At 33.0% G+C, this 19,798-nt stretch overlaps 1 protein-coding gene across 1 annotated transcript in view; it reads left to right on the top strand.

Annotated features, from left to right (window-relative positions):
• The window catches only part of LOC124543032 (sushi, von Willebrand factor type A, EGF and pentraxin domain-containing protein 1), a 53,764-nt gene extending 35,013 nt beyond the window's left edge, over positions 1–18,751 (top strand). Inside the window, exons 4-17 of the mRNA XM_047121044.1 lie at positions 854–949; positions 7,445–7,567; positions 8,354–8,517; positions 9,431–9,557; positions 10,191–10,340; positions 10,868–11,044; positions 11,207–11,505; positions 11,667–11,901; positions 12,033–12,206; positions 12,610–12,789; positions 13,255–13,491; positions 14,456–14,635; positions 14,958–15,540; positions 16,019–18,751. Of these exons, the coding sequence (XP_046977000.1) occupies positions 854–949; positions 7,445–7,567; positions 8,354–8,517; positions 9,431–9,557; positions 10,191–10,340; positions 10,868–11,044; positions 11,207–11,505; positions 11,667–11,901; positions 12,033–12,206; positions 12,610–12,789; positions 13,255–13,491; positions 14,456–14,635; positions 14,958–15,178 (2,363 nt within the window). The 3' untranslated portion in view covers positions 15,179–15,540; positions 16,019–18,751. The remainder of the gene's footprint in view (positions 1–853; positions 950–7,444; positions 7,568–8,353; positions 8,518–9,430; positions 9,558–10,190; positions 10,341–10,867; positions 11,045–11,206; positions 11,506–11,666; positions 11,902–12,032; positions 12,207–12,609; positions 12,790–13,254; positions 13,492–14,455; positions 14,636–14,957; positions 15,541–16,018) is intronic.
• Positions 18,752–19,798: the final 1,047 nt, after the last annotated feature.

Genomic DNA, 19,798 nt, shown 5'->3' on the forward strand with positions numbered 1-19,798 from the left:
GTGAACGCCTTAGTCATATTAGCAAAGTTTCATCATTTGACGACCTCCGTGGTCGAGTAGTGCGTACACTGGTTTTCATGGGTACGCCACTCCGAGGTCCCGGGTTCGAGTCCTGGCTGAGTCAATGAAGGAAAATTTCATTAGTTTTTATATGTTGTCTTGGGTCTGGTATTGTGGTGGCTTCGTTACTTCTGATTTTCAATAACACAAGTGCTTTAGCTTATATTGGAAGCAGAGTGATGTATGTGATGTTGTCCAATATTTGTTTATCATTTTATTACTATTTTTCATATTTCATAAATACACGTATACTTACTTATGTCTAGTTATATATGTTATTGAAACGAAGTTCTTTTTCGGATGGCTGGTGTGAAGTAGTGTGAACTGGCAGATGTCACGTACCTATTGCAAAAACGTTATAACCCCAGGCGAACTTTCTCTCTCTTTCACTTTATGTCTGTCTCTTTCTATTGCATACAGTTTCATATTATTTAAACTTATATTTCAGGAATTTTCACACGAGATCTTTAATTAAAATTTTATCATTGTCATTTAATTTCAAACATAGTCAATTTACTTTATTGTGCCTGTTATCTAATACATAACATGTAGAGAAAGCAAATTTATGTAACCACGACACCTACAGATTTTATTTATTTATAAAAAATATTATATTATTTATAATTAAACTTAGCTTACACTGTAATGGAATCGAAACCAAAACCAAATAACCCCGAGCTCTTTGAACTAGTATTGATTCATTTTATTGGGTCGCAGGATCGATTCTTTCAGTCTGATACATGTTGACGCCTCTTATATGGTATACAAATTAAGCAATAATCCTGTTTTCCAGGTCACCAACCCTTGCAAGACCTCGAAATCCGGGTAGGAAACAGCAGCAGTGATTTGCAGAGGAATCCTCTATGCGCTTGGTTTCCTGGAACCATGGGTGAGTTGAAAACTACTTACAAATAAATAACTTTAATTATATTGTATTCTACGTCACAAGAAATAAAGAAATATGTTTAACACAATACCTTACGATGATAAAACTTATAAAAATAAATACTGTCGTCATAAAATAGTAGTTACTAAAACTAATCATAATCATAATATTCCTTTTTTAGGAGTCTGCTCACTATCAATAATTCTAGATTAATTTGCTAAAAGGTAAAGTTATTTTACTACTAGTCCCTCTGGAGTTTTGGTTTGCACGAGATTTTATTCATTACTTTTTAGAAATAAATGCCATGCATGTTAATTGACAAAACATACAGCAATGTATGTTTTTCATTCAAATTACTTTATTTATGTCACACACTATACGTTAATTAGGTAATCTAGGTTTCAAACATTCTGTGAGTCATTTTTATACGAAATTTGAGTCAAATATTCTACAAAATAAAATGATTAATCTGAAGCTCAAAACACCTAATAACCTAAATAATAAACTTATTATAGACTACTAGTTTTACTTTCGGCATCGTCCATTTAAAGTTCGTAAGTTTTGTGTATAAAAAAGTGCATCTTAAGAAGTAAGCTTCCTACGAAAATTCATTAAATTTGTTTTAGTGGTTTAGGCGTGAAAGCGTAACAAATAGAAAAGCAAACAGAGTTGTCGCATGATAATATTAGGACAAATACTTATCTATACTAATAAATAAATAAATATACAGAGATAGATAGATTTTGGTCTGTCAACTGTAATTGACAATCTTTCCATCTATCTGATGGGAGACCATAGAGCAAAGAGGAAAATTTGTGTGTCAGAACAGACACAACGTTTCTTAGTAACGGTAATAATTTAGAACTCGCAATCATAAACGGATACAGTCTGTATTTCCTGATATATTTTTTATTTCGATTTTAAAAAGTCCAATCAACGTTATCCATCAAAAGTTTGACAACAAGTGACAATATAGTTAAACAAAAAAATGCTCAACAGTAACAGAAGTACATAAAAATATTTTATAAACATTTGTCTACATAATAAAAGCAAAACTCAATTGCCACAGATATTTTCAAATCCACGGGCAGAATGGCGGTGCTACCCAATTAAAATCGTTGATGCAAAAAAAAAGTAAAAATAGGTTAGGAACACGCTAGCAATATATTAGTTGGGCAAATAAAGCAAAATAAAACGTCAGTACATTTGATGTAAGCAATTTTATAAGCATTCTTTTTTTAAAATCATAGACATTTAGTATCGAAAAAAAGTTCTTATATTATACTGAAACAAAAATGATTTCGAAGGAATTTAAAATTAAATAAAAATGTTGTTAATTTGCAATTTATTATACGAAAACTCCATCGCTTACATCAATCAATCGGAAGAAAGTGGAAATCGTGTCGCAAATGTTCACAGGCTCTCACACGCGGCATGGGAATCGCTGTCGGCTGAAGCGACTTAATTATACGTGATATTATTATAATGTTACATTTGTACAATCGTCATCTCGATGTTTCTTTTTTTACAATGACCGAAGCAATGTATAGCGAACAATCTGATACAGTCGTTTAAATCTAGAAGATTTCTTTAATTGATTTGTACTCTACAATTAATATAACTACAGTTAAAGTTATTCATATTAGACATATTATCCATTCATTATGAACACCTCTAAATAATCTTTTTTTTTTATATATTGAAAAGAAATTTCAAATCAAGACATTATATCTGTTATTATGAAACGCCAGGATTTAAAACTGTACTAAAAATAATCATAATCAGTTTGGATTTAATATTGTTCCCGTGTGAATTAATTTAATCTCAGATATAATGTGTTAAATAAACATTTTTATTTATTTCACTGGCAACATAATTTATTCAAGAATGCCATTAGGCGAGGTGGCCAATTTCTTGTCGCGTTGTGAATGTTGGACGAGGTGTATTGGAGCGCACACGCACCAGTTATATAATCATAAACAAACTTAATAGCTTTACGTAATTGAATACTCGATGCGTTCCACATTGTAGTTAATTAGTCCAAGTACTCTTGAGAACTTTTCGTCAAAACAGACAATTAAATGTTCAGACTATAAAAGATAATATAATGGATCGTAACATCCTCACATATTATTGTTCTATTTTGCTAATGACCTGCACTAGGAAATAAATGTTTTGCAAGTAATCGACCTACTTTTGATATTAATTTCGTGAAGGATTTTTGTCTTGATTTAAAATAGTTTTTTTTTTATTTTCATATTTAAGGTTGATGCACATTTTATTAGCGAGTAACGCCTCAGACTCGTTACGTACTAAATAACGCAAACAAAAACCTACGTAGTATACGTAGTTATATAGGTGTATATATGTACATCCAGTGTCACGTAGAGCGTGTCCACATTGACAAGTAAGTTTAAAATTATTTTTATTTCTTAAACATAATTGTTTAAGAAATAAAAATCATTTTTAATTACATAGTACTAACAACCCGCCCCGGCTTCGCACGGGTACTTGATATCTATCTATCATGACCAAATTACGTAAAATCATTATAAATTGTAGCAGTGTTGTTTTGATGTATAACCTATATTACTGTAAAATTTCATCCAAATCAATTCAGTGGTTCACATACATACTTACATACATTCATCTTCACAAACTTTCGCATTTATAATATTACTAGAATGTTTGTCTCTAGCACGTTATAATGCTGGATACGTATTATGAAGCATACACAAACCGATCTTTTTACGGCATTACAACAATGATATGATTTTTTTCCCACACTCCAGATAACCATAAAATATAAATTCATCATACAATTCTTACGAACAACTTAGTTTGTAGTTTCATGTACTTATCACTCCACCGAGAATTTCTTTGATAACTTACTTTGAACGGCTATTTCCTGCGAAGTCAAAGATCAACTGGCACTTTCTAAACAACGCGGCCAAGCTGTTGACAGCAATTGACTGTTACTTACAATTAATAACGAGTTACAAGCTATCAAGCACTTTTCCTTTTATTTTTAAAGACAATAATATATAGGTAATGTGATTGATTCGAACATCGACAATTCTATATAAAAGAATTAAGCTCTTATAACAATATATTTTATCACTAAAATAACTCTCGAAGTTCAAAAAGGTTTAACATTTTATATGATTTCGAGTAAAATGTAAAAACTATTTTAAAAATTAAATAAACTCGTATTCGACACGCGCGAGTAAAAATTTATATTGAAGTTCTAACTAAAATATCATTTCCTTTTAAAACTGTCACTGATAAAAAAGCCGATAGTATCGGTAACAGTATTTGAATAACGTGTTTTAACGATAAATATACACAACAACGCCGGCGTTTTTAAATTATAAACGCAAACTTTTTACGTACATGCCATAACAAGGATTGATAACTTGATAAAAAAATAATTGTAAAATGATATGTCAAATAAATATAACTTGTTATAAACTAGTAATGGTTTTTTTATTATTTAAGATTTCTGTTTCTTACTGTGGGAAGGCAGGCTGTCAATCTGACGTTAAATAGTCAGTCACTTCTGCTCTTTAATATTTACATAATTATGTTTAATCCACTTCTTATATTGTCAATACGTCAATTACGGTCAAAGATGTTATTGACCCCTATATTTACACTGGCTCACTATTCCTATTTAACAAATGGGTATTAGGAAAGTAAAGGAGAAAATAAAGTATCTGATGAGAGGCAATCATGTCCATTAATAATATTAACATAAGCGTATAACATATAATATATAAATCGTAGAGATAAGTTATAATAATACTCAGCACAAAACTAGCTTAACACGAGTATTGGTGTATACAAAGTATTGGTGTCTGCTTGTAAAATAACTGGAGTGGCAGATGAACGGAACGAGAACGAAGCCGGGCAGGCTAACACAATGCCCTACCAGTTAAAAAACTGTTTCATAACCTTTTTTTAATCCGTCTCTCGGAGAGAGAAAATTCAAAATCTATTTACTTTTACACGTGAATTTTATTAAGAATATTTCTGTGATATGTACCATCTAAAAACGTAGTGATAATATTTTTTGAAAATAGATTCAATAACGTGATTTATTTTTACTTAACGGCATGTAAACAATACGGATTTACGATATATTATGATGAATTTCGGACAAGTTGACATGAGCTCGAATGTATATTTAAATAATACCTAAATATATCGATGTGGTCTAATAACAATTATACCAACCCCTTGCCGCTACATACGATTCCCATTGAATTCTGATCCAAGTATATTGACAAACAACTTTCAGTTGTTTTTTTTTCCGAAACGCTGCCGTAGCCCGGCACGTGTATATTTCGTTTCTCTCGACGATTTTTCATTAAACTGTAATTCAAAAATGGTGTGTTGCTCTGAAATTGTTAACTACGAACTTTACACAGAGTTAGGGCAAACATCATTATAACATGTATGTAATATGATTATGTAATACATATGCAAGTTTCCACTTTTTATATATAAATGTTTTCTCCTTAATATTTTACTGACTTCTGTAATAATTATATAATTTATTTAACAATTAGCGACTATTCTCGGTTTCCCACGGGTGCAATGCAGATACTAAATGTACTACAGCATGCCTTACAATTTTCACAGTTTTTTTTGTGATTATACAATACAAAGCGCTCTGTGCCTGCGTTTTAAATCTGCAGTATCTTCGAAAACATTTATTTAAATTACATGCTGAAAAGGCCCGTATTGATCTATATTAAATGCATAATGTGTTTAAGGTACTTGATTGGATCAGGATTAATGCTATATTTCTTAAAATAGCTTGGAAATAAACCATTGTTTTTTGTAAAAAGTAAAGCATTATATATTATACTATATACCATCGTCGAATTTTTGAAGGGCATTTTTAGATGCACATTATTTGGGATCCATTTCGTAAGGAATGCAAGTGCAAAGAATGTGTTTATTTACAACATCTCGTAAAAACCTCTAGAATCATTAGTGTTTCTCTGTTATATTATCAATTTATCTATTTAAAAAATCGCATCAAAATCAGTTGCGTAATTATAAAGATGTAAGCATACACAGAGGCACAACGGTAATCGACTTGATTTAATACTATGTAAAGATTTTATACGTTCAGAAACTTTTCCCAAATAAATATTCTAACGAAACTTTAAGCTGGAATACAAAATGGCTCTCAAAATCGATTTCTGGAAATAGATTGGACTGGAGTTTCTATTTCCAGAGGCTTCGATAGACCAGACAGCTGAGGTCTGCTTTAATGATCACCATTTCTAGTTTTTAATTCATTTAATAAATTTTCATTGAACAATAATACAGGTTATTTATTTGTCAAGTAAATAAGGTATAAAATTATCAAGACGAAAGTACAATAATGTCTATTCTCTGATATACCCTTTATAAAGAAGCTTACACATTTTAAAGACTTCTAGTGACGTATAAAGTAATTGAAAAATTATTTATAAAGATAATGTTTCTCGATAAAAAGCGTGGGAAGAAATGATTTTATGGAAAATAGTTTATTTTTATACTTTAAATCTCTAAAGAAAAACGAGAAATTTCGTCATTGTATTGCATCTGTAGAATAAATATATTTCTTCCATGTGATTAAAAAATCTTACAAATAATATATGTGACAATTTTTTTTGTATTGATTATATGTATATGAGAAATCTACCAAATGGCCCACTTGATCGTAAGAGGAAAACAATGCTAAGATACGTTGCCATTGTAAGAATTAATTCGCCACCAATCTCGGGAACACTAACATTACATTCCTTATTCCTGCAGTAGCTTACTAAGTATTCTTGTTAGTACAGCATGCATATACCGCCGGCACCCTCCCAGGCGGGCCTTTAGAAAACCCTGTCAGAATTTTATTAATTAAAATTAATGAAATAAAATATATGTAAATTAATGAAATAAATAACAAAGCCAGTAACGCCTGAATTCGAAAACAAAACTAAAGATTATTTTGTAAAGGATGAACCATTTTCCATTTAAAAATCGAATTTAAAAACTTAATATCGAATAATAAATTAAATTTTAAAGAAATATATGGAGAGTCGAAGGTGAATACGGTTTAATTATTATTAACGTACAACGTTTCCTAGAATTGTATTGTTGGGAAGAACGACGAACGTATTTTGTATGAGTACTTTAATAAATATTTATTAAATACTAGCTTTGCCTGCGACCTTGTTACTTACATTAAAAAAATATATATATATATGTATGTATTGTAGCCTAAGTTACTGCCTCTTATATCAGTTATCTGCCTGTGAAAGTCCTATCAAAATCGGTCCAGCTGTTCCAGACAGAGAGACCGACAAAAATTGAAAAAAATGTTATTTTGGTATATGTAACGTGTATAAATACATATGCATTGAGTAAAAAAGGGCTATTTTAATATTACAGACAGACAATCCAATTTTATTATATGTATAGATTTAGATGAATTTATTACTTGTTCAGATGAAGGAGTTACGAAGACATTCACTTGCGCTCGACCTCTCATCGGACAGCATGTGTTCCTGCAACTCGTCGGAGTCGAGGGCTCGCTATCGTTATGCGAAGTCGAGGTCTTCACAACGGAAGGTCAATACAATTACTTAATATGGTACAACGTATTACAACAACAATATAATTAACAAAAACATTTTAAAAGACTTAGCTGTGAAGCTGTGAAACTAAGGGTTGATTATTTTTTTATGGTTTAGGTTGGTGGACGAGCATATGCGCCACTTGATGATAAGTGGTCATCATCACCCATAGACTTTGTAAGAAATATTAACTATTCCTTACATCGTCAATGTGCCACCAACCTTGGGAACTAAGATGTTATGTCCCTTGTGCCGGTAGTTACACTGGCTCACTCACCCTTCAAACCGGAACTCAATAATACTGAGTACTGTTGTTTGGCGGTAGATGTATCTTACTTTTAATTGTACATTTCTAAAATTATTTATTCTATAAACCTTGTACAAAGACGCTTATAGCATAGAAATAAATATGTTACATCCTGTTTAAGTTAAAAATAATAATGTTATGAAAATAATATTTGACATTGATACTCTTTAATACACGTTATCGAATTATAATCGTTATAAATATGAATATAAATAATTGATTCGCGCTGTTATTAGACTCGTTATCAGATATTTGGAAAATAGTTTAATATTTTTGAAAATAAATTTGTTTACTTTGTTAAATTTACCTTTGTCAATAAGCACTAACAACTAACAATCAACATGAGTGGTATCCGCATTTCGCGATACATAGGATTACTTGGCGAAGAATATATAGTCAGTGAAAATTCGAATAATCGAACTATAGCCGAATTTCCATTAACGACTTGAATATTTCATTTTTATCTTACTGTAGAATTCTCGAACGATCGATGCGCACCCGTCGGTGCCTCGGCAGACATAGAGTTGGCTGCTTTTTCTAGAAACTGTTACGAATTTAACGTGGCGAAAGGCGCATCCTTTGAAGAAGCAAGGAAACAATGCCAGGCTCACGGCGGCGACCTCATACACGGTTTTCAGGTAATATATGTTAATTTGATACTTAGCAATGAGATATGCAAAATTACAACGAATTTAATCATTTTAATTATATGAAAGTCTACTTATTGAACCATAGTTAATTAATTGCACGCAAAACGCACGTGACATTATTTTATTTAAATCTTTAAATAAATTGAATGTTAACTATTTTTCACGTCGCCTTTTGTTATACACTTATACAGGGTTAAGTAGTATTTGACAGCTCGTAGTTCCGGGTATACACGTTATTTTAAAATAGCATTTTTACAAAATTGTTTGATTTCATTTTTTATCAGAAAACCACGAAATTAGTTTTCCTATCACTCAAGTTCCTACAATGGTGTAGAACCATGTGAAATATTAATAATAAGTTAATTACGGCAAATACTTCTTTTTTTAATACCATGATGTATTTTTCTTTGCAAATTTGTAAAGAAACTTAGTCCGGAACCACGACCCGACGCCGCGTTACTTAATGCACGTTTGGTAAAGTTTCTAAGCTCAACAACGACATACTTTACGCGCAACAATTTTAAAGCCTCGCTCACAACGTTCTTGTCTTCCGTAATGCAAATCATAGTTCTAAAAATGTCAATAGTTATCAATAATTTATAATGGAAGTGACAACAATTTTCTAGTATTAACTAAAAGTCGCGTTGTTTCGCTCTACCGGGAATATGTATTCGCTTTTGTTGTTCATAATATTTCGGCCGCCCCATCTGCCTTTTGTTTTATGATCTGAGATTCCGAGTATTATCACAGTAAATTATTAATAGTAGACCTGTACTTGTTTGGCTTTGGTTTTGTACATACTGCGTAAATAACCCAGTTGAATATTATATTGATTTCATTAGAAAATAATGACATTGTTAAGCAAACGAAACTTTATCTTTAACATTGTATTTTTAAACAGGGAGCGACATCTAGTTATCTGATTCAAGAATTAGAAAGACGTAAAACTCAGTTGAAAACGCAACTCGTGTGGATAGGCGCCCAAAAGGAACCTGGACTTACGTCCCGGACTTGGAAATGGGTCGACGGTAAGTTACCTGAAACAACATAACTAACCTTCTCAGCATTCCCCAAATATTACAAAACGAACCTTAATATCGTACAGCAGTATGCCCACACTTTTCCAACGCTTGTTAATCATCTACTCGTATCATTAGGGCATTCAACCCGGCAAATAAGATAGAGTTTTAATGAGCGTAAGTATCCATCTAGAGCTCGGCTTTAAAGGAAAACAAAATGAGGAAACACATATGAAAATCTGCGACGTGTATGATCAACTCATGTTAGAGCTACGTAGTGGATTACACTCTAAACTTTTCCTTAAAGGAGAGTGTGCATACCATAAAACTGACGTGGTATAACAATAATGCCGTTAACTGACGTCGGATCAGTTTACAATTTTGAAGGCATATTAATGAGAAAAAAATTCCCTATCGACATATATACGCGGATAAGCGGTTTTTTGGCAACTTGATTAATTTAAGAAATAATTTTATGGTCTTACCTTCGATAAATTACATATTTTAATATTTTCCACCGTTTTTTGTACTCATGACTCATAATTGTGTTTAGAATTTAGATAGATAACGACATTATAGATATACACGGCTGAAATTGTTATTGTATAAGACAAAAAGATTAACGTTAATATGAAATTTTAGGTGAAATGGTTTCAAAACCGACATGGGGTAAGGATCAACCAAACAACTATAACGGGGAACAGAACTGCGTGGTGCTGGATGGCGGCCGCGCCTGGCTCTGGAACGACGTGGGCTGCAATCTCGACTACCTGCACTGGATCTGCCAGTACCGTGAGTGTCATTCATAGGTACATATCCGTTTTATTTACCGCTCGTGCGAATTGCGATGCCACGCGATGCCCTCTGAAAGTATTGTTATAACTATTTATTTGCTATATATATTTTACTCAATATAATAACAAGCTTGTTTAATTTTAAAACCCTGTGAATTATAACCATGTCAAGACTTAATCTCCCTGTTATTGTTTTATTAATAAAGCAAAGTATGTATAATTAAAATACAATGATGCACGCGCTGTGATTGTTTATTTTTTTTTGTAATTAGTATATAAACAGCTATTTATATAGGTATAAATAAACAAAATAAAATATATTTATGTTATTGCGTAAAAAGCAAAGCGAAGAATACCATTTTAAATATCATCGCTGTAATGTAACGTTATTGCGTCTGGCGTTTACATAATACTGCAATATTACTTGTACATTGATTTTAAATGTTTGCAAATAGCGAAGTGAAATGAGATGAATATTAAAAAGGACACTGTTTTTGTAATAACGCGATTAAATGACATTTGTAGTGCCGCCTTCCTGTGGGAGTCCTGACAAGCTTCTGAATACGACGATCGAGGGCAGCAGTTATCAAGTCGACTCGTCGATAGCTTACAAATGCCCGGATGGTCACATGCTTATCGGAGACAAGACGAGGAAGTGCAAGAAAGACGGCTTTTGGTCAGGAGCCGCGCCTAGTTGTAAATGTAAGTACCTTACTTCAGTCGCCATGTATTGCTTGTCAAAATGGATTGATAGTTGCAATATACTTTTCTCTATCGGATCTCTATCGGATTAAAAAAATACATTAAGTGTGATGGTTATATTTTGTATGCTAATTTCAATAATGCTGTTTATTTTTGCAATAGATGTGAACTGTGGTGGCTTAACGCCTATACAAGATGGTGACGTCAGTTTGGTAGATGGTCGCACGACTCACGGCGCTCGAGCTGTTTATTCGTGTAAAGAAAACTACACACTTGTTGGTAATGAAGAAAGGTACTGCGGCGATGAAGGTATCTGGGATGGCGAGGCGCCGAAATGCCTGTTTGATTGGTGTCCGGAACCACCGCCTGTGACCGGGGCTACCGTGGCCGTCAGCGGACACAAGGCAGGCTCATTAGCGACATATACATGCCAAAATGGCTTCATCCTCTTTGGACAACCGGTAAGATACAAAAATGTACTAAAAGAACAATATATGATTATGATTCATTGTTTTGAATAGAACAGGATTTAGACAATTTGCTTCACTTTCACACACTTAACATTCATGAATATACTCGTACACTGCCTATACATGGTGATAACGAATAAGGTAATTTACAGAGCGTTACCTGCAATCTCGGTGGAGTCTGGTCAGGTACTCCACCCTCATGCAAATATGTGGACTGTGGGACACCGGCTCAAGTTCATAAAGGCTCGTTTGTTTTGCTCAACGGAACCACAACTTATGGATCGGTCGCTCAATTCAACTGTGAATCTGACTACTGGCTTGCTGGAGCTGAGGTGTTAACGTGCAACCGAGATGGAAAATGGTCACACGATATACCTTCCTGTGAATGTAAGTATCAATGTCATATTAGTTTATAAAATATTAATAATATAGGTATATAAGTCCAATACAATAACATTACATAATGATTCTGATGCGGAATGTTCAATCGATGTGTCTATATAATATTTTCATTTCAGTAATTTCCTGCCCGGATCCAGAAGTGCCTGCCGGAGGTTATATGGAGGCGTATGATTACAACGTACATTCAACGATCGATTTCCATTGCGAGAAGGGACATAAGCTTGTCGGCGAGCCGAATCTAACGTGCCAGCCGGATGGCGAATGGTCCGGTGAATCACCAAAGTGTGACTGTACGTGTATTTTTTGTATTAGTATATTATATTTTTTTCTAATCCTCTGAATATTTAAATTACATATTCCTTCCGTTTGAGATGGCCCAGTAGTTAGAACGCGTGCACCTTAACCGATGATTACAGGTTTAAACCCAGGCACCTCTGAATATTCATGTGCTTAATTTGTATTTATAATTCATCTCGTTCTCGGAGGTGAAGGAAAACATCGTGAAAAAACCTGCATGTGTCATTTCATAGAAATTTTGCCACATGTGTATTTCATCAACCCGCATTGGAACACCGTGGTGAAATATATTTCAAACCTTCTCTTCAAAAGGAGAGGAGGCCTTAGCCCAGCTGTGGGAAATTTACAGAGTTGCTGTTGTAGATTCCTTAATTATTTTATTTTTCTAATTTGTAGATGTGGATTGTGGCAAATTACCACCTCTTCCTTACGGCTTATCGGAGTTGCTTAACGGAACTACACATTTGGGCAGCGTCATACAATACGCTTGCACGACCAACTACAGGCTTGTGGGTGCAGTCAGAAGAGTGTGTACAGAGGACCATCAGTGGAGTGACTCTTCTCCAAGATGTGAAGGTATTAACAAATACCATTAAACAATCTGATACATACAATTTTTTGATACTTTTTAAAATTATTTATTGACTTGAATGTTAATAACACTGTAAATATTTAAAAGAATAGTACGACACAAGATGTAGCATCGGAAAATGCAAAGGAATGATAATAAAACCGATTACTACCGATTTACACAACCAATGGAAAGAGCTCCCTATCGCGCCAATCGACGCTATTCGTCGCTATAGATTCACGCGTCAGAGAAAGCAAGTGCATGTTAATCGACGCGTCAAATTGACGAATATATTAGGTCATATGATATTAAAAGTTATTACGTTTGTGCAAAGATCACATTCGCATGAGAAATAAATATTGATATGATCGGTTTTACGAATTTTGCCGATGCTACATCTAAGTAGTGTCGTACTATAATGGTTTCATTATTTTAATTTAAATCAATTCAATGATTATTTTTTTGAACAGAAATAAGATGTGCCGAGCCAATAGTCGCTGAGAATAGTATAGTATCAGTGACCGGCAACGATCGAATGCACGGACGTACGCTAATCCGCACGTCAGGGAGTACGAACAACGGCAATACGTATCGTATTGGGGCGCTCGTCAAGTATCGCTGCGAGCGCGGCTATAAGGTGGTGGGCGAGAGCCTTTCCACATGCGAGGACACCGGACAGTGGAGTGGAGTCACACCAAGATGCCAATGTATGTAGATTTTTTTTAAGTAATACTCAACATTTAGGCTTTTTTTATAGGTAAACTAGGAAACCGCCCAGCTACGCCAGAATGCAATGATACTAAATATATTACAGAATGTGTTTTGACATCACTTTAGAGACCTTTAAAATTGATAATATTTCTCTAACATATTGTACATGTATTACGCATATAAATCTTCCCCCTGAATCAATCTATCTATTGAAAAAATCGCATCAAATAATTTTATATAATTTTAAAGATCTAAGCAAAGATACGGACAGACAGCTGAAGCAGACTTTGTTTTATACTATGCAATGATAATGATAAGAGTAATGAGTATATTTCATATTTAAAAACGAGCAAGAATTAGTTAAATCAAAATCAAAACTATTTCTTTATTTATTGTACATCTACGACTAGGGAAGGATATTGATTTTACTGTTTAAACCGGGTTATTCTAGACGAACGAAGCAGTCATTCTATTATGTTAGTGTTCGGCAGTATCGGGTACTCGTAGCCGAATATCCGATACCAATAATATTACAAAGGTTTTCTGGCTTAACAATGCAATTATTTTATTTCAGTTACTATTGAAACCTGCACGTAAAAAAATAGTCTAAATATAAGAAATAGTCATATTGAAGTATCTTCAACGATAAAAATATCTATACTAATTTATAAGCACTAAAGTAACCCTGTAACTTGATCGAGTTGAAACTGCTTAACCGATTTAGATGAAGTTTGGTATTGTAATAGATTAAGTCCCGAGGACTACTTTATTTAATTTACCCCTTGATGGGAGGTAACGTTTTGTATGCTCTAGGTACAGTTTTATAAATTTTGCGCGGGTAAAAAAGCTGATAAGCTCAGCATATTATTAGTCTATTATATGGTTGTATTATTTAGTATATATAAGTAATTAAATTAATTATATTATGCGTGGTATTATCCCTTAATAATAAACTTTTAGATGTTGATTGTGGAAATCCTGGGCGCATTCAGAACGGAAAAGTCACACTTGCGACGAACGCAACTTACTATGGAGCTGCAGCACTTTATGAGTGTGATGAGCACTGGCAGCTTGATGGCGTATCACGAAGGTTGTGCCAGGATAATGGCACATGGAGCTCAGAAGCGCCAGTTTGTAAAGGTAAAATCATTCATATTATATTTAGGTCACTTTAAAGAGCTATTAGGGCCGTACGATGGTAGCTCATGGTCAAACCTACATATATTGCAATCGATAACTTAATAAATTTATAAATAAAATATAAAGTAACAAAACAATAGCATTCTATTTAATTTGTAATAATTGAGAACGTAGTATCAACACAGGCTGATTTAACTATTCATTGGAACTTACATATATCTGCGTTCAATGAGAATTAATTAAAAAAACAGAGACAAATTGCGTGGGCGCTGTCTTTAATAACTAAATAAAATAGCTATTAAGAAACATACAAACTTTACAGAAATAACTTGCACGGATCCATCGATTCAGATCAAGGGTAGTACTGGCTTACTCGTCGTCACGTCAACTCTCAGCATAGGCGGAGAAGCGCACTACAGATGCGAAAGAGGTTATAGTATCAAAGGTAATCAGACAAGAACCTGTTTGCCCAAAGGCCAATGGAATGGGACTCCACCAGTTTGTATACGTAAGTGGAAATTAAAATACTATTTCCTATATTAACCCAAATTTTACATTCTAGTTTGTTCACAGGTATCACATAATATTATTAAATGAATGTGCATTTTGTTTACAGCTATAGATTGTAAATCACCGGGAACTATCGAAAACGGACGTATAATCATATCAAACACTTCGACTCTGTTTGGAAGTTCAATCGAGTACCACTGTCTGCCGCAGTACCAGCGCGTTGGACCCTTCCTGCGCAAGTGTTTAGATGACGGGAAATGGTCTGGCGAAGATCCTCGATGCGAGTTGACAACGAATGAAGCAGCAGAAAGTGGTGCCTTGCCATTGAGCGTCGGCGTCGGCTGTGGTGTAGTTCTATTTTTATTGATGTTGCTGGGAGTCATCTATCTGAGACTGTAAGTGCTTTATGTTAATTTCGTCATATTTAGTATAATTTAAATTTAAAATATAAATATTCAAAAATGTCAGAAAAATAAAGACTTGTATTTAAAACACTTGGTAGTGGTAAATATGTCCCGTATGAAAACTAGCCGTGTACCCGAGGGGACATCCCGTCGGAAAACACTGTAATGTTAGTCTTTTACTGATTGAACACACGCCTAAATACTGAATTGCGTATTTCTTACTTACAAAAACAAACTATCATGAAAAGTTTCACCCATTTAAGTGGTATACTCTGAAAATAACTCTTTTATTACTCACTACGTTCCATAAGCATAAGTCATTCCTGTTTAAAATTACCTCCCGTGATATCACTCCCTGGTTTGAGGCTATGTTAGCTGTGAGAGAATCGTTATAAAAAAATATTCAGATCGAATATACAATCCTTACTCTTGTTAAATATGATTATTCTAATGTCACCTTTATTTACAGCCGTAAGGCGACACCAGTCAAGAACACCGAAAACATCGAAGGCGCTGAGCGCAAAGAAGATCAAAACGCAGCCGTTATGAGCTACGCTACACTCCACGACACAAACGGAAGACATATTTACGACCACGTGACTGACAACCTTTACGATTCCCCGTACAGTGAGAGTCTGGCGGAAAATGCAGCGTACGGAAGACGAAGCGACACGGACTCCGCGTATGAACCTGAGCCGACTGGACCCAGCGCAGTGGTCACTATCAATGGGGTCGCAGTTCGTTGATGGGCAGAAAATCAACTGCATCGTAGTGTTTAATTGTAAAGGAAAAATTGAAGATTAGGCTTTAAGGTAGTGATCTATGAACTATTAATAAATCAGTGCTATATTGATTAGAAAAGATTGTTTTCCTAAAACTGGGTAACCAATATGAATTTTGTAAAATAAAAGCAAAAGGATATTCGTAGAATGTCAACTCATCAAAAACGTCACCTAGTCGTTTTAGAGGTACCTTTAATAGCTGATAAATAATCGACTTAAACGCCAATTCAACTGCCAAATTGTTACCTCTCATTATTTTTACATGAAACTTTTACCTGAACAGCCGGAATGGTTACCAATGTTTTACGAAAATTACGAGCCTAAGCGCACTTTAGTTGCAAAACCACAGTGCATGGATACAGCGTTAAATTTATAAACAGTGCATTATGTAGCATTTACGAAATACCTTTAGAAGGATTATTGTTACAATACTGAATTCATAGCTACCATACTAAAAATATTTTTTGAAATATGTTTAAATCGAATAAACGATAATTTTAGAAATGAAATAGTCGAAAATAAAATGTTATTCCGTTAGTAACGATAGAATCTAAAGTGCGTTTAGACCTGAAGTTAGACGTAGCTTGAAATTCGATTAAAAGTTTTTAATTATTCCAAACGTATGTGTTCAAAGTGATCACCAACCCTTACTAGGTATTTAACCAAAGATGTAAAAAGAGTTGGAAATTGTATGAAGTATATTAATATTTATGCTAGATTATGATTGCTGTATAGTATTCAGTTTTTCTTAAGTTTTGCTTTGAGTTTTGACGCCGCATCGATTGCATCGAATTGCGACGACTCAAGTCGGCTCAAGAGGGAAAAGTGGGTTTGTTTTTATTTTCATAATAAATACCTATAATATTAATAGTACCTGTATTTTTTAACATTTTATTTATAGTTGTGAAAATGATAAACCACATCGATGACTATTTTATATTAATTTTGAAGCATTTTATTCAAACCTTGATTATTTTATTATAAAAAAGTGGTCTATTTTAAAAGTAGATTACAAAACTGTCTCCATCTATTGATGCCGCTCTTATATCCCACAGGGGCGATTGGAGACGCTATCCTATTTTAATTAGTCTTAATTATTTGTCGAAGGTAAAAATATTTATAATTTAAAAAAATATTTTGTAAAACTAAAATGGAGTTAAATTCTTTCGAATGATATAATACGTAAACGTAAAATTAACTGTCAAAAGATTATCGTATGCAGTTCCGACGCCGAAGTGACGATTATAAAATGTAATATGCAATACGAAATACTAATATTAATTTATCGAGAGTGAAATAAAAGATGGCATTACATTCAAAAATTGTATTTATTGTTAGCAAATTTGATTACGATTTGGTGAACCAGTGAGACACAATACGGACAGTTAGGATCTCTTTTCAATTTCTGTAACACAAACATTTCTCGTATTCGATTTAATATTTAAATGATCTGCAATGCAGTTTAACCGCTTGCCTCTCACTAGCCTCACTAAAAATACTCATATTTACGAAATATTAACGTTTTCAATCCAATGAATTTTCAAATACATCTAATCAAGTACACATTTCAATAATAATAAATATTAAAATAACATATCAATTGTATCTAATGTTGAATATTTTTAAGTAGAAGTACTGATATTCGTAGTCGAAATTTTCTTTATATTATTGGTCAGGATTTATTATGAACTAAAATAAATAAGAATATTCATTTCTATATATATATAACATTAGACAATAACTAGAATGTTAAACAAGAAGTTTTATAGAAAATGCATTCAAATCTAAAAGACAGTAATGTTATCACACTAAAGGAAACTCGCTTTTGTAAATCTAACTCGAATAATATATGTAACTGCTAACCAGCTTATATAATTTAAATAGTGTTATATCAAAGAAATATATAATACATAAATACCACATATTTAAATTAATATTTAATAATTATAGTTTTTATACAACTTACGCCTAACGATTATACATTCAATATTTAGGAGACGACCAAGATATACCATACATGCCTTATTTATTTATTATCTATACATGAATAGGCAGACAAGAAAAGATGCCTTTTTCTATTCAGTTTGAAAAAAGGTCAGTGTAAAAAATGAAAGTAAAAAGAAAAATAACGATCGAATACACAAATACATATAACTTTCAATAAAAAATTTATTCATTTTCGACCACTAGGCGAACTCAGTAATCGTCATTAAAACGTCGCTGTTTTCCTTGTTTTATTTTTACCATTATTTTGTAAAGATTGTGATTTTTAATGTAAGTGGATTGAGTCGGCTGCGTTTACAAAGGATATTTGTTATATTTTTGTAAAAATAGTTATTAATAAATATTTTACTGTATCCCATATTATGCTTAAGATAATCTGTTTTGACATGTTCGTTTAATAAAGGTATTTGATATAATATTGTTTTAATTCTAAATATAATTGAACCACTAATTGGAAAAAGGGAATACATCCAAAAAATAAGAACGGTGGCAATAAAAAATACTTCATAACTTTTTGCTTTCAACTTATAGGACATCAATGACTATTAAGAAAATATCAATCTTGATTTATTCACCGACAGACCTGCCTTAAATGTATAATATTTAGCCCTACGTCTAAAGAAGGTAAGAGTGTATAAAAGTGAATATGTCGAAAAGTGTCGTTTATTCCCTTCTTCCAATTGGTGGTTCAATTGTGATAACTATTTTAATATCGTGATAATACTCTGGCCACGGGAGATGGAGGCGCGAACGGCGGGGCAATGAACGAAGCGAGCATTTTCGATCTAGCTATTTGACGCATTTCTTTTCGACCGACAGAGAAATACTATGTATTAATAATGTTATATCAAAATTATAAAGTAGTTGTTTTCTTGTACAATATATTTTATTTAACAGATATTGGTGGACATCTAATACGACAGTTACATCTTTACCTCTTAAATACATGTTTATTGAATATACAACAAGATCATATCTGTGATAATATCTATGGACTTCGTATTGCTTCTTACAAATCTCGCAAACTCTAATTCGCACACGCTCGTTTTATTTGCCTTCTTATTAATTATAGTATAAATAAAATATTTTGGGTGTTTCAAGAAAGGTAAAATTTCTAGAGACGTTTATTTTTCAAACGGTACCGGTACGTCACTGACGTCATCACCGGGTGCACAAAAATGTACATTTCATAGATCGAATACTTTCAATTGAAAATATATAAAAATCTAAGAATTTAAATATAAAAAAAAAATGTTTAAATTACAAATAACGGAAGAACCATATATATAAATGTAATTTTAAAAGAAATCTACATTTTTTTGCAATAAACATTAATCATTTTTTCTCGTTTTGGCTCTTATTTATTCCTACGGACGTCACGTCGCCTTTGCAATTCATGATAACTTTTCCGTACTTATGTTTCGGTCGCAAGATCGCCGTTCGCGTCGCGTTAATATTCCCTA

This window comes from Vanessa cardui, chromosome Z (assembly GCF_905220365.1).
Source record: "Vanessa cardui chromosome Z, ilVanCard2.1, whole genome shotgun sequence".
In the NCBI taxonomy this organism is placed as follows: Eukaryota; Metazoa; Arthropoda; class Insecta; order Lepidoptera; family Nymphalidae; genus Vanessa; species Vanessa cardui.